Source organism: Otolemur garnettii, unplaced genomic scaffold (genome assembly GCF_000181295.1).
Source record: "Otolemur garnettii isolate 467f Iridium unplaced genomic scaffold, OtoGar3 scaffold00051, whole genome shotgun sequence".
Classification (NCBI taxonomy): Eukaryota; Metazoa; Chordata; class Mammalia; order Primates; family Galagidae; genus Otolemur; species Otolemur garnettii.
Window position 1 is genome coordinate 9,378,166 of NW_003852446.1, and position 14,242 is coordinate 9,392,407.

The 14,242-nt window shown below is 39.0% G+C and overlaps 1 protein-coding gene across 1 annotated transcript in view; it reads right to left on the reverse strand.

Annotated features, from left to right (window-relative positions):
• Positions 1–7,396: 7,396 nt before the first annotated feature.
• Positions 7,397–14,242, reverse strand: part of KLHL15 (kelch like family member 15) — a 28,246-nt gene continuing 21,400 nt past the window's right edge. The window contains exon 2 of the mRNA XM_003791915.3: positions 7,397–12,675. Coding sequence (XP_003791963.1) covers positions 11,566–12,675 — 1,110 coding nt within the window. The 3' untranslated portion in view covers positions 7,397–11,565. The remainder of the gene's footprint in view (positions 12,676–14,242) is intronic.

The following is a 14,242-nucleotide window of genomic DNA, read 5'->3' on the forward strand; positions in this document are numbered from 1 at the left end:
CACAACGCCTGGCTATTTTTTTTGGTTGCAGCCATCATTGTTGTTTGGAGGGCCCAGGCTGGATTCGAACCCGCCACCTTAGGTGTATGTGGCTGGCACCTTAGCTGCTTGAGCCACAGGCACTGAGCTAGTAATTTTTAATTGTTTATGCTCCCTCATTAGACTGAGAGCAGAGTGAACCTTGGTTATTTTACTTCCACCTAACTTCATTCCCACTAGCGCACACATAGCAGGTATTCAATTAAAGTTTCCATTACAGAACATGGAACCCTATGAAGAAACTTCTCATAGTCAGGATCTAAGTAGAATGTTGTTCAGTAACTTTTGTTTTGTTTTGTTTCTGAGACAGAGTCTCACTCTGTCACCCTGGGTAGAGTGCTGTGGCATTATAGCTCACAGCAACCTCAAACTCTTAGGCTCAAGCGATCCTCTTGCCTCAGCCTCCCAAGTAGCCTGGACTACAGGTACGGCATTACACCTGGCTAGTTTTTCTATTTTTGGCAGAGACAAGCTCTCACTCTTGCTCAGTCTGGTCTTGAACTCTTGAGATCAAGCAATCTGCCTGCCTCATCCTCTGAGCGGTAGGATTACCACCACACTTGGCCCGCTCATTAACTTTTGAACCTTGAATCTGTAATATCCACCATGCTTTTCTTGGTATCTTTATCAGCTTCCCCTATCTCTCAAATATATTTGATTCTTAATCATTTTGTTCCATCAGTATAATCCCTATCTCTGTTGTTTTCTCTAAGTTGTTTTATTTGCTTTCCATATGTAATGAAATTTAACTATTTGATTTTTTTTTTTTTTTGAGATAAGGTCTCACTCTGTCACCTGGGGTAGAGTGCAGTGGTGCCATCATAGCTCCCTACAACCTCCAATTCCCAGGCTCAAGTGATCTTCCTGTCTCAGCCTCCTAGAGTGCTGGATTACAGGTGTGAGTTACAGTGCCCAGGCTGACAGTATGATTTTTTTTTTTTTTTGGGCCAGGGCTGGGTTTGAACCCACCACCTCCAGCATATGGGACCAGCGCCCTACCCTTTTGAGCCACAAGCGCTGCCCTGACAGTATGATTTTTAAAAATCACCTCAATAATTAAAGATACCAGCCAGGCACGGTAGCTCATGCCTATAATCCTAGCACTCTGGGGGGCCAAGGCAGATGGATTGCTTGAGCTCACGAGTTTGAGATCAGGCTGAGCAAAAGTGAGACCCTGTCTCTACTAAAAATAGAAAGAACTGAGGCAAGAGAATCACTTGAGCCTGAGTTGGAGGTTGCTGTGAGCTATGATGACACAGCACTCTACCAGGGTGATAGTTTGAGACTCTGTCTCAAAAAAATAAATAAAAATAAAGATACCTAGCCATCACTTGGAATAATATACTCAAGTATAACAGTATAAATTGATGAAGAATCCCTTAAAAAGCCATAATGTGAAAACACCATACTGTACCCCATGATTGCATTAATGTACACACCTATCATTTAATTAAAAAAAGCCATAATGAAACACCAAAATGCCATCAAAAACATAAATGACATGAACATATATGGCAGATAATGTGAAAAATTGCTCCTCACTGTAATAAAAGAAATATAAATTAAAATACAATTTTCACCTATTAGATTGCTAATGATTTCTCTATTTCTGTATTAAATTTAAAGCCCAATACTGGTGAAGACGTGGTGATAAAGAAACTCATATTCTCTGCTGATGCAGGTTTCATTCATATTGTAGAACTTTCCTGAAGCTTAATCTAGCAGTATTTGTCAGGGTATTTAAATAATTCATTTAAAAATTCCATTTGTAGGCTTGGCGCCTATGGCTGAAGCAGCTAAGGCACCAGCCACATATAACTGAGCTGGTGGGTTCGAATCCAGCCCAGGCCTGCCAAACAATGACGGCTGCAACCAAAAAATAGCCGGGCATAGTGGTGGGCACCTGTAGTCCCAGCTACTTGGGAGGTGGAGGCAGGAGAATCGCTTGAGCCCAGGAGTTGGAGGTTGCTGTGAGCTGTGATACCGTAGCACTCTACCCAGGGCGACAGCTTAAGGCTCTGTCTCAAAAAAAAAAAAAAGGGCAGCACCTATGGTTCAAAGGAATAGGGCGCCAACCTCATATGCCAGAGGTGGCAGGTTCAAACCCAGCTCTGGCCAAAAACTGCAAAAAAAAAAAAAAAATGCATACACACACACACACACACACACACATATATATAATTCCATTTGTAGAAAACTACATTAAGTGCCAGGCAAGGGGGCTCACGCTGGTAATCCAGCACTTTGGGAGGCTGAGCTGGGAGGATCCATCACTTGAGGTCAGGAGTTCGACATGAGCCTGAGCAACATAACTAGACCCTGTCTCTACAAAAAGAAAAATAGGCCTCAGTGCCTATGGCTCAAGTGGCTAAGGCACCAGCCACATACACCTAAGGTGGCAGGTTCGAATCTAGCCTGGGCCCACCAAACGATGGCTGCAACCAAGAAAATAGTCAGGCGTTGTGGCGGGTGCCTGTGGTCCCAGCTACTTGGGAGGCTGAGGCAGGAGATTCGCTTGAGCCCAGGAGTTGGAGGTTGCTGTGAGCTGTGATGTCACAGCACTCTACCCAGGGGCACAGCTTGAGGCTCTGTCTCAAAAAAAAAAAAAACCTTTAAAAATGCGGTAATTCTCATAATAGGGGCATGATTAGATAAATTACAATTTGGCCATATTTTGGAACACTAATCACTAAAAAATACTATTTTCAAAGAAAATTTTTTTTTGAAACAGAGTCTCAGTCACCCTGGGTAGAATGCTGTGGCATCATACCTCATACCAACCTCAAACTCTCTTGGGCTTGAGCAATCCTCCTGCCTCAGCCTCCCAGGTAGCTGAGACTATAGGTGCTTGCCACAACTCCCAGCTAGTTTTCTATTTTTAGTAGAGATGGGGTCTTGCTCTTGCTAAGGCTGGTCTCAAACTTCTGAGTTCATGTGATCCATCCACCTCAGCCTCCCAAAGTGCTAGGATTACAGGTGTGAGCTACTATGCCCAGACTTTTTCAAAGAAATTTTAATGGCTTAAAAAACTGTCTCTAGTAAAATCTTATGTGAAAGTACAGGATACAAAACTGTAATTACACCGATCTCAATAACACACTGATCCCTCAGAGACAATTTTCTATTGACTCCTGTATGTGGGTCACATTTTCCTTTCTTTGTATAACCTGTTTCTGTTAGAAAATATAGCAACTCTGGATTCTGTGTCCCCCATCCCCAATCCAGAGGGTGGTGAATTTTGCTGGTTTGGTGTGTTAGGTTTTGGTTTGGTCAACTCCTGGAGTCTTAAATATTTTTTTTGACAAATCTGTTCAGTTTCATCATTACTTTTTAGGGAGAGAATTTGCTGAGCTCCTTGGCCATTCTGGAAGTCTTGCTCCTTAAACTATGCAAGTTGTACAAATTATACAAATTTATCCTACTCCTAGGGCAAGTGATTTTCAACTGGTGTGCTGTGGGACACTGGTGTGTGGTGAGAGGATCTTGAGTGTGCCACCAAAGTCTTAAACATCTTTTTTTTTTTTCTGAGACAGAGCCTCAAGCTGTTGCCCTGGGTAGAGTGCCTTGACATCACAGCTCACAGCAACCTCCAACTCCCGGGCTCAAGCAATTCTGCCTCTGCCTCCCAAGTAGCTGGGACTACAGGCACCCACCACAACGTCTGGCTTTTTTTTGGTTGCAGCCGTTGTTGTTTGGCAGGCCGGGCTGGATTCTAACCCATCAGCTCAGGTATATGTGGCTGGCGCCTTAGCTGCTTGAGCCACAGGCATCAACCAAAGATCATTATTTTCGAAAGAAGTTCAAAGCAGAGTAAGTATATTCTTTTTTTCACTTTTCTTTGGATCAATGTAATTTAAGTGTGCCATGCGATAAAAAAGGTTGAAAAACACTGTCCTAGGGGGAGAAAGTGGGACCTTCCTCATGATGTGAAATCTATCATGTATCCTTGGCAAAATGTCAACTTCAGCATAGAAACTAACAAGATCTGCCAGAGGCATGTGTAGACCAGAATACCTGAATTAGTGATTCTTCTGAGATTGTTTTCTTTCAGTTATTCCTTAGCCAAGGTTTTTGAAGAGCATTCATGGACCACATACATCAGGAAAAAAATAATTTAGTGGTGAAATGTTTGGTTTACACTGAGCCAAACAAAACCGAAATGAGTTAACAGCAGGACTTCTCATACTACATGCCTCCTTGTTGAGATTTTTCAAAGAAAGAGAAATGAGGCGTGAGGGACACAACTACATTAGGGACCTTACCTAACAAACGCAAACATTATAATCTAATTGTTTGTACCTTCATGTTAATCTGAAAAAGAAAATGATATGCCATATTTCCTGTTATTGTGACCACTGAACACTTTCCCCCACAGCGAATTTCACAGGATTAATGTTTTGCAAAACACCCTTTGGTCTGTTTCACTTGATATATTGAGCCTGAATCAGAAATACTGAGATATTATTTGTTGACAACTGTATTTGCTGTATCCATCAACCTTCTAGACATAGGAGCAGTGGTAATGAAAATAAATGGAGAGAAATTCCTCAGAGAAGTCAACTTTGGCAGTCAAGCTCTCTAACATAGCTACCCCTCCTCACGAGAGGCCCTCAAGGAGTACCGTTAAGGGTGAGATGGAGAAGACAGTATTAGAATCAAGTGTCAGAGGAGGTGATGCCTCGGTATCCATAGGTGCTATCATAAGACCAAGGGGACAGTGTTTGTTTTTTGAGACAAAGTCTCAAGCTGTTGCCCTGGGTAAAGTGCTGTGGTGTCCTAGCTCACAGCAACTCTTGGGCTCAAGTGATCCCCTTGCTTGTTTTTCTATTTTAGTAGAGACGGGGGGTCTCATTTTTGCTCAGGCTAGTCTCAAACTCATGAGCTCAAGCTATCCACCCGCCTCACCCTCCCCGAGTGCTAGGATTATGGGTATGAGTCACTGTGCCCAGTCTCCAAGGGGACAGTGATAACCTGGCCCAAGGGGCTAAAAAAAATTTCACTGAGGCCATGGTGTCCAGACTGGTTCTTAAAGGCCAAAAAAGGGTTAGCCCGGAAAGGAAGCGGGGAAGTACCCATGTAAAGGCAGAGAGGCCAGGGGAAACCTGGTCTATTCAGGAACTCTAATTAGCTTGGATTAAGACTGTTGAGGTTCAGCACCCATAGCTCAGTGGGTAGGGCACCAGCCATGTACACCAAGGCTAGCAGGTTTGAACCCAGCACGGGCCAGCTAAATGACAACCGCAACCAAAAAGTAGCCAGGTATTGTGGTGAGCACCTGTAAGTCCCAGCTACACAGGAGGCTGAGGCAAGAGAACCGCTTAAAGCCAAGTTTGAGGTTGCTGTGAGCTGTGGTGCCATAGCACTCTACCGAGGGTGACGTAGTAAGAGTCTGTGTCAAAAAAAAAAAAAAAAAAGACTGTTGAATCTCAGAATCAGGTTTACTTTCTGAAAGCTCCCTCTGGCATCAGTGTAGAAAGTGGATCATTGGATGTAGAGATCAAAGCAAGCTGTGGTGGGTTACACCTGTAACCCTAGCAATCTGAGTGGCCAAGGCAGGAGGATCAGTTGAGGCCAGGAGTTGGAGACCAACAGAGTGGTCTCTGAGCAATAGAGTGAGATTTTATCTCTAAATAAAAACTTAAAATGATTAGGGCACTTGTACCACTACCGTGTTTCCCCTAAAATAAGACCTACCCAAAAAATAAGCCCTAGCAGGATTTCTATGCATTTGTTAAATATAAGCCCTACCCCAATAATAAGACCTAGTGATGGGCGTGGCGATAATAAGACCTAGTGATGGGCATGGCTGCATAAGCTTAAGCCCAAGGCCATGGTGTCCAGACTCCATGGTTCTTGGACCAGTACACTGCATAGCCACGCCATGCATTTTGGCACGGAGAGGAAGACATCCCCTGAAAACATGCCCTAGTGTGTCTTCTTGAGAAAAAATAAATATAAGAGTGTCTTATTTTCGGGGAAACACGATAGCTGCTTGGGAGGCTGAGGCAAGAGATTGCTTTAGCCCAGGCTTTGGAGGTTGCAGTGAGCTGTGATGATGCCAACCCACTCTAGCCTGTGCAACAGTGAAGACACTGGTTTACCTGTCGAAAATAAAAAAAATTTTAAAAGTTCCCAAAGTGCCTGAATTAAGACAGTGTGGAGAAAAGAGTGCAACTGAGAGCTTAAAGAGCTAGAACCGAGTGAACTAAGATGTTGGGGTTAGGAAGGAGAGAGGCATTTCCAGGTTTCTGACTTGAACAATCACAGAAAATGGTCGAGCCACAGGATAACACAGGGAACACAGGACACGGCCAGGTTTTCTGGAAGGAGATAATGTATTCAGGTTTGTCCTAGTTCACTTGGAAATTCCAACACGACCTGTGAGATATGTTCAGGAGATGGTTGAAACTGTGTTGGGAAATACAGATTTGACAGGTATCAGAATAGAAGTTATAGATGAAATTGCAGATGTGGATGAGATTGTGCAGGAAGTGTAGACTGAGAAGAAAGCAGAGACAAAAACCTTGAGGTACTCATCTAAATACCCAGCATTTATCTGTAACTTATATGGAATTTGTCACAAGCTGCAACAGACTTTTAGCTCAGTAGAAGACTATGAATAAACTATGGAGAAAGAACTATGCCCAACCATTAGGTAAAACGAAATTTAAGACCTATCTATACATTGAGTGTAGAAGAGGCAATTAATTCAATGGAAGAGGTAACACAGGTTTGAGCAGGGAGGGGAGCTGGGCTGGCAAAGTGGATTTTGACAAGGAGAATAGGGGAAAGAAAAGCAAGTAATTTTAGGCTGGAAAGGAACACATGTAAAGATCACAACAGAATGGAGTGTTTGATGGGGAGTAAGAGGCTGGAAAGGTGGCTTGAGGCCAGGATCTAGGTGCCTGGGAATCCTGCTGAGTTCAGAATCTATTTGAAAGAAGGTACACATGTGCCTAGCACACACAAGGGCTCAGCCTGTACCTGAATTTCAGAAATGCCTCTAAGACCAGTGATTAAAAATGCTAACGGAAATTGAAAAGTCACCAAACGAAGACTTTTGAGGCTTATACATGCTTTTTCTCAGTTCTGTATTTTCAGTCTGCAAAACTGTGTGTTAGTGGAACCTTAATTACTTGGCTTCACTATAAAATTTCCACTGCACATAAGAGTATAAATAATTTTACTCCAATGCTCTCATTTCAATCTGTGGCTAAAAGCATTGGTAGAAATCATTTTCACGGCACTTCTTTGTCATGCTGAAGGAAAACAAAACGTATATTGCCGATCAAGTCATTAGTGACTTTGAAAGTGATGGATTATATAAAAATCACAAATAATCAGAGATAAAGTACAGTTTAAAGATTAAAAATATTTTATTTAAACTTTTCTTCATAAACACTTTTAACATTTTTTTCAATTTAAAAACAGAAAGGATAGCATAAACATGTTTGAATAGATCATATTCACGGCTTGGGAAAAATTACCTGACAAAAATGTAAAGGCTTTCAAAACAGGTATAAAAGGCAAACCTTAAATTATTCTAAGACTTTTATATCGGCTCTAGGATTATTTGACTACTGGCCCAAAGTGTACCTAAGGTCAAAATATTTTTCTATAGACAAAGTATGCCCAAGAGGTATGGGGCACGTACAAGTTAGGTAGAAAATAACCTCTCCAATCACCTCACTGGAACATTCCTTCAGAAAGCAAACACCTAATCTTGACTGGTATACTGATTAATAAAATGTTTAATGCAGTTGTTCCCAAAGATGTAAAAAGAAAATCCAAGAATTTTGAGGGGGAACAAACCGGATGGCATTCTCTCAGTGTAACTTGTGTATAATATTGAAGTTATACAGGTATACTAAAAGGATTATGATTTCCATGAATTTATCTATTCCAGTCTATGCCTATTGAATATTTGACTTCATAAACTCTTGATAAACTAATTTTTCAGGACTTTTATTTTTATGATAAATCTCTTTTTAGAAGATATTTATTCCCAAACCGACTCTAAATGCAATTAAACAAACAAACATATGATCTCCAAAAATGTTCAGAATACAAAACAAAAAACCAAGAATGTGTAATAGGCAAAAAAGAAAAGTGGCACTAGCAGTTTAACTGCCATATAGCCCTCAATTATATCTAGTTTACACTAATACGTGTGTTGTCTTTTACATCGGTCTAAAACTTTAAATTATGTATTCTCAAAAGAGCTAGTCTCCTCTGAGATATAGCTTATAAACTGAAACAACAAATTATATTATAAACTGAAATGTTATGACCTACACCCACATATACATATATAAAAATAGTCCCACTGAACGTTTGACATGTTTAGATTATGCAGCTCAAATAATTTGTTATAAAATATTTTAAAGCTTAGTTTCATGTAATTAAGACAAAACTCCATTTTTACCACTTCTCCCCACACAAACGTGTGTGTCCTTTACTATGACTTGAGCAGGCTTCCCAGAATGAGGTGTCCAAAGGTGCTGCCTTAGAAAAGATAAGTGAAGGGCTCAGTCAATATTTCACAAATCATAGTAACACTCACATAGAGCAGAGTAATGAGGACACAAAGAAAGCTGTCTCTAGAAAAGCTAATAATCCCATTCATTAAGCTTTGCTGTTTAAAAACCAGTAGCATTTCTTCCAATACAAAACCTTCAATGTGAGAATCTTGGATTGTATGAAAAGATTGTAGTGCAAGGATTTTCTTTAAAATCAAAAATGTAGAAAGAAGGTCAAAGACATGGAAGAGAACAAATGGTTCTAAATCAAGATCAGCTATTTTTATGAAGCCTGGCACTTAAAATGTAAAATTAAAGATGACAACAATTATATTGTATAGTTTCAAATCTCTTAACTGGATTTTTAGAAACTACTGTTTTGAGCGCATATCATGTATATAAACAAAAACAGTTCCCAATGAAGCACACAAAAAATAAACTTGAAAAAAATTATATGAAAAAATTTTCCATAGTTTAGTATAACAAAAATAAATCTCTTGCAGCAATTAAGCCGTAATTTTAAAAGGGAATGTTATGTTAATCATGGATTAAAAATAACCTAAATTAGAACTACATATAAAACAGAAGTTTTCTCATACATTCAGAACTCAAGCAATAGCAACTATTCTTAAAGCTCAAAACTGATCATAGCTCACATCAGGTCAGACATGACTTATGTGAAGCTGAACCCAGAGTTAGTTCAAGTTAAGATTTCATGAATTTTACAAAACATGAACTTTGACCTTGGCCTTGTGCCTTTAAAATGAAGACCAAGAATATTCAAATATTTGCTCAGATGTTACCCTAACTAGGGCTATGAAGTCATATCTAAGCAATTTAAGAGAAACCACTACTGGAGTGTAAATGTAAAGCCTTTGATATGGGTACCCTGTCTGATGGCTCTTTCTTCGTCTTTTCCAGCAAATGAAGATATCATTTCTTTAAAGCAAGACAGCACACATACAAAACCCTAAACAAACTAATATATTAGAAAAAATTAAATGGCTAAATTCCTAGTTTTCAAAAGTAAAATAATTAAAAATTACTGTTAAATGTAGAAGAAGAATTTTACCCATATTATCATGGGAAATAAAATATCATAATGTCATGTTTAGAAACTGGCAGTAAATGATAGGACCACAATTAATGAAAATTTAAGTCTCATATACAAAAGCATATTATTAGTAATGATTTTTGAAACCAATACCAGTGTTTTCCTTTTTCAAAAGGTATGTGTGTACCTATTTCTTTAAACTCAAGTGCCTCCAGTTTGGGAGTTTTAAATCAGGTTTTATTTAGTAAATTGAACTGCACAAAAACCTACGAAAAAGTCTTCACATTTCCATGACTTCCCGTTTCCATTGTATGTTCAATAGTGGCAGCAGCAAAAAAGAAAAAGAAAAAAGTGAAACTAGAAAATTTATACAACAGCAGCCATAAAAAAGGCATTGCAATATTGCACCAATATTCTAAGACCTGGCAAGTTTTGCCAGTGTAACTCTAGTCTGTATCAGATAGAGACTATTCATAAGAAAATGGCATCAACTTGAACGATCCACTCCCAGGTTATTCTTGCTTATCCATGTTAACTATTATTTTTTTCTTTCACGTTTAAAGAGTTGAAAGGTGCAGTTAATCCTAAAACACTTATTATAAAAGCTTTTAAACAGCTATTCTTGATCCATTCTGAACTTTGTGAGTTACTATTCTTCATGCTAGTAGCTTTCAGTAAGTAAAACAAAAGCTGAGGGCTTACATACCTAGTGCCGCTGGGTATTTTGTATGAAATAAACGAGTAGACATAACCAGTATCATTATACTTCTATTTCTTACCTCTAAGTCAAAACTGAGCTCAAAAATTTCTAAGAGTTGCTACCTTCCATTCAATAACAGATGCAGCAGCCTTACTGAATGTAAAGAATGGGAGTTGCACTTACTTTTAGGGGGCCTTTATTTAGGAGTCTGGCATTACCTAAATTCTCTTTAAAAGTGCTTGCACGCTGCAGGATCAGAGCTTGTCATATACCACTCCGATTCTCACTAAAAACAGGGCAACGTTAAACAGACTGCAAAGAGAAACATTTCCAAAAAGAAGAGACACACATCAACAAGAAACACTCATGTTTACGTTTGAAAATAAAATATAAAATGTTAGTTTTCATAAGCCCATTTGTGTTTCAGGAACATACAGATTTCAAATATTACTGAATCACTACGGGCTGAAGATAGGCTACTCTGATACCAAATGAGGACTCCAGTTATTTTAACTTTCTAAAAATGTTAATAGATGAAAAGACGTTACATCTAAAATTCAACAAGTATGACGAACCGTGTGTGCGAGTGCACTAGCTTAAAAATATAGAATCCTAACCACGCATAAAAGGGATGTGCCTTATATATTTATAGGATGTATGCAAGTATGGATATGCTTTCACTAACACAATGCGGATAAGAGAAGGCAGCTTAGAAATAGTGTTTTGAATATAAAAAGATAATTTTGTAGAAAATTTATATTTTTGCATTTTCAGCAAAAAGCCATGCAAAAAGGTCAAGAGTTTTAAACTTTTAAATAATAAAACCAAAAAGTATAACAGACTGAAATACACTAACATAAATGCTCAGAAAGGTTTCAGATAGAGATAGGGACTGAAATCACATCCAGTGACACATATCGGGTCTTCTCTTAGAAAATGCATGACTTCTACGCTAACATTGGAAAGAAATGTTTAAAGCAGAAAAATCAATTTCCCAGATAAGTGGAGCATTCTATTAAACTGCTTCTGGAAGTAGTTTCAAGAGCTAGCACTTAGAATTAAACTTATTGCATGAGTTTGAGGCCACTGAAAAAAAAAAAGGATGCTAGCACAGAATGAAAATTTTTTACGATATTTGACCAATGGCTTTGATAGTAAAACTGGTGAGGTTTTTCTTTATGTTGTATAATTAACTACTTTACCACAAACAAACACTTTGTTTGCCTTATTTTTAAGGGAGAAACATGATGTTATTAGGTGCAACGCCTGACATCATCTAGCACATAGTCCGGAAAATGCAGGTTGCATACTTGTAAACCATCCAGCTTGCAGGGCATCCGAGGGTACTCATCTTCCTTCCATTTGTTTTCATCCGGATCAAAAGTGAGAATGGAATCGCTGTAATGACCGTTGTAACAAAGGCCTCCAAGAACCATTATCTGTCTGTCCAGCACGGTCACACCATGGCCACTTCTTCCAATTGGCATGGATGCCAAGATAGTCCATTGATCAGTCTCTGGGTTGTACACTTCTGTGGAAGGGCATCCCTGAGATTCAAAAGAGGCTCTCAAGATCACACAGACTCCACCGAAGACATAAAGCTTGCCATTGTAGGAAATCATCTTGTGAAAGCATCTTGCGTAATTCATCTTGCTCTTATTCTCCCAACAGTTGGTGACCACTTGCGTTCTCCTGGTCCGTTGTTCGATGGTCCCTTCTTTGCTGGGGTCAAACACACACACTTGTTTGGAGGTGGAAGATGAGGTGATTCCACCAGTGATAAACAACTTGTTATTTAGCACTGTCCCCTCATGTCCGTATTTGTTAACTGGATAAGGATCCACAAATTCCCATTTATCATTGGTGATGTCGTATCTCTCGGTTGAATAGAAAGTCTCATCTCTGGTTCTGCCTGCAACTGCATAAATGAACTTCCCAATAACACCAACTGCAAACTCTGAACGTGGCACAGACATGTCTGCCATCCGCAGCCACAGGTTTTGTCTCGGGTCATATCTGAACACTTTGGAAGAAGCATGGAATTCGCCATCTGGGCCTAATTCTTCGCCGCCTAACAGGAACACAAAATTATTGACGATAGCAAGGCAGTCTGGCCGCAGAGGTACTTGTGGGCCCTCCAGCTCCCACCAGACTCTTGGTTTCTTCAAGAGAAGTATTTTACTGTTAACCATGCTATGTCCAATCATTCCTCGGAATACTGTAGTTTGGGGTTTGGCAGAACGTATGCGGCTTGATTTCATATCCAACAAAGGCTGCTGGTGAACATTTTGAAAATAATTCAATGCTTGGTCAACTTCATAACGCAGCTGTCGAGAGTATCTGTAAAATTCCGATGTTTTAACCTAAGGATACAAGTAAAAAAAAAAAATTAACCAAAAGAAAAAGCATCAATGGCAAACAAAATATCAAAGCCTACTAATATGATCATATTAGGCCCACTTTACTAAGACTGCTTTTCCAAGTAATATCACCTGCTTTGTTTTCTATAAAGCTTATAAAAATCATATTTGTTTTTATAAAATTTTTAATAATCTCTGTAAATTCTCAAGCCTTTAAAAGTAAAGAAACTACTTTTCAGGCACAAGTTAATTTCCAGGCACAAGAAAATTCATCTAATAAAATGTATTAGGTACCTATTATATGTCAAGCCCTAGGGTACAGGGGAGGCTATGAGAAAAACATAGGGCTTCACCATAGAGAAAACCAAATTCACCGTTTTTTAAATCACAAGTAACATAGTGAAACAACCATGGCTAAGTAATTTGAGAAATTAGAGAGGTTGTGAAAATTCAAATACATGCAAAATTCCCAGTAGGTTTTTGACATAAAGACTTGGTCTGGTATCATCAACTCCTATAGTAATAATTCAGTAGGTAAGAACAGGTCAAACATTTTTCTTTTGGAGCTACCCTTATAATGACTATCAAGATCTTAAGAAGTACTTTAAGTATTGTGCAAAAGTACTCTAAGAAGATATAAAAGTAAGTGTAAGATGTGGTCCATTTCCTTAAAGAACTGGGAAGATATTTGGGAAAATGAAAACAAATACAAATTGAGTAAGTAAACCAGTCAGCTGACAATTAAGTATGAAGCCAACAGCGTATGTGTTGAGTGCTGTAGAACTTTAGGTATAGGACATATCAAAGCAACTGGCTCAAAACACTCAAGGCAAACTTTGAGAAAAAGAGGCAGGAAATTAGAGACCAACCAGAAAAATCCTGTATCATAATAGGGCAAGGATGAGATAAGAGGGTCTTAAATTTGGATAGTAGAAATTAGATACTTATAGAGATAAAATCTATAGACATCCACGACTGATTTGAAGATTTAGACTTGAGATGATAGAGAGAGTGGTGATATCAAAAAGGGATGAGTTGCTGGCTAGATGCTGAGGAGGAAACGTCTAGGAGCCTGTTGGAAATAGATGTGATGACAGCTTGGGAGGGAGTCAAAACCAGGCATGTGTATTTGTAAGCTTACTCTCCTGCCTTCTCTTTTTCCTTCCTTCTTTAATTAATTCATTTATTTATTCCTCACTTTAGTCCAAAAAAAGTATCTGAAACAGAAAGGACCAAATAATTTTTCTGTAAGTATTTGGATAACAATATTCAATATAACTGGTTTCCTTTCTAATCCTAGGCATTTTATTTTATCATTTAAAATCATTAATTTTAGGAGTTCTTCGACGGGATTCCCCCAACTAGCAAAAGGGGCAAATGGCAAAAAAAGGTTGAAAATTTTAGGTATAGAACATATATGAGAGAAAACTAATGTTGTTACTGAGTTGGACAGTGTATATGTTCATCTCACATTAAATTATTCCTCCTGGCTCAGCGCCTATAGCTCAACCGGCTAAGGCGCCAGCCACGTACACCTAAGGTGGCGGGTTCGAATCCCCAGCCCGGACCC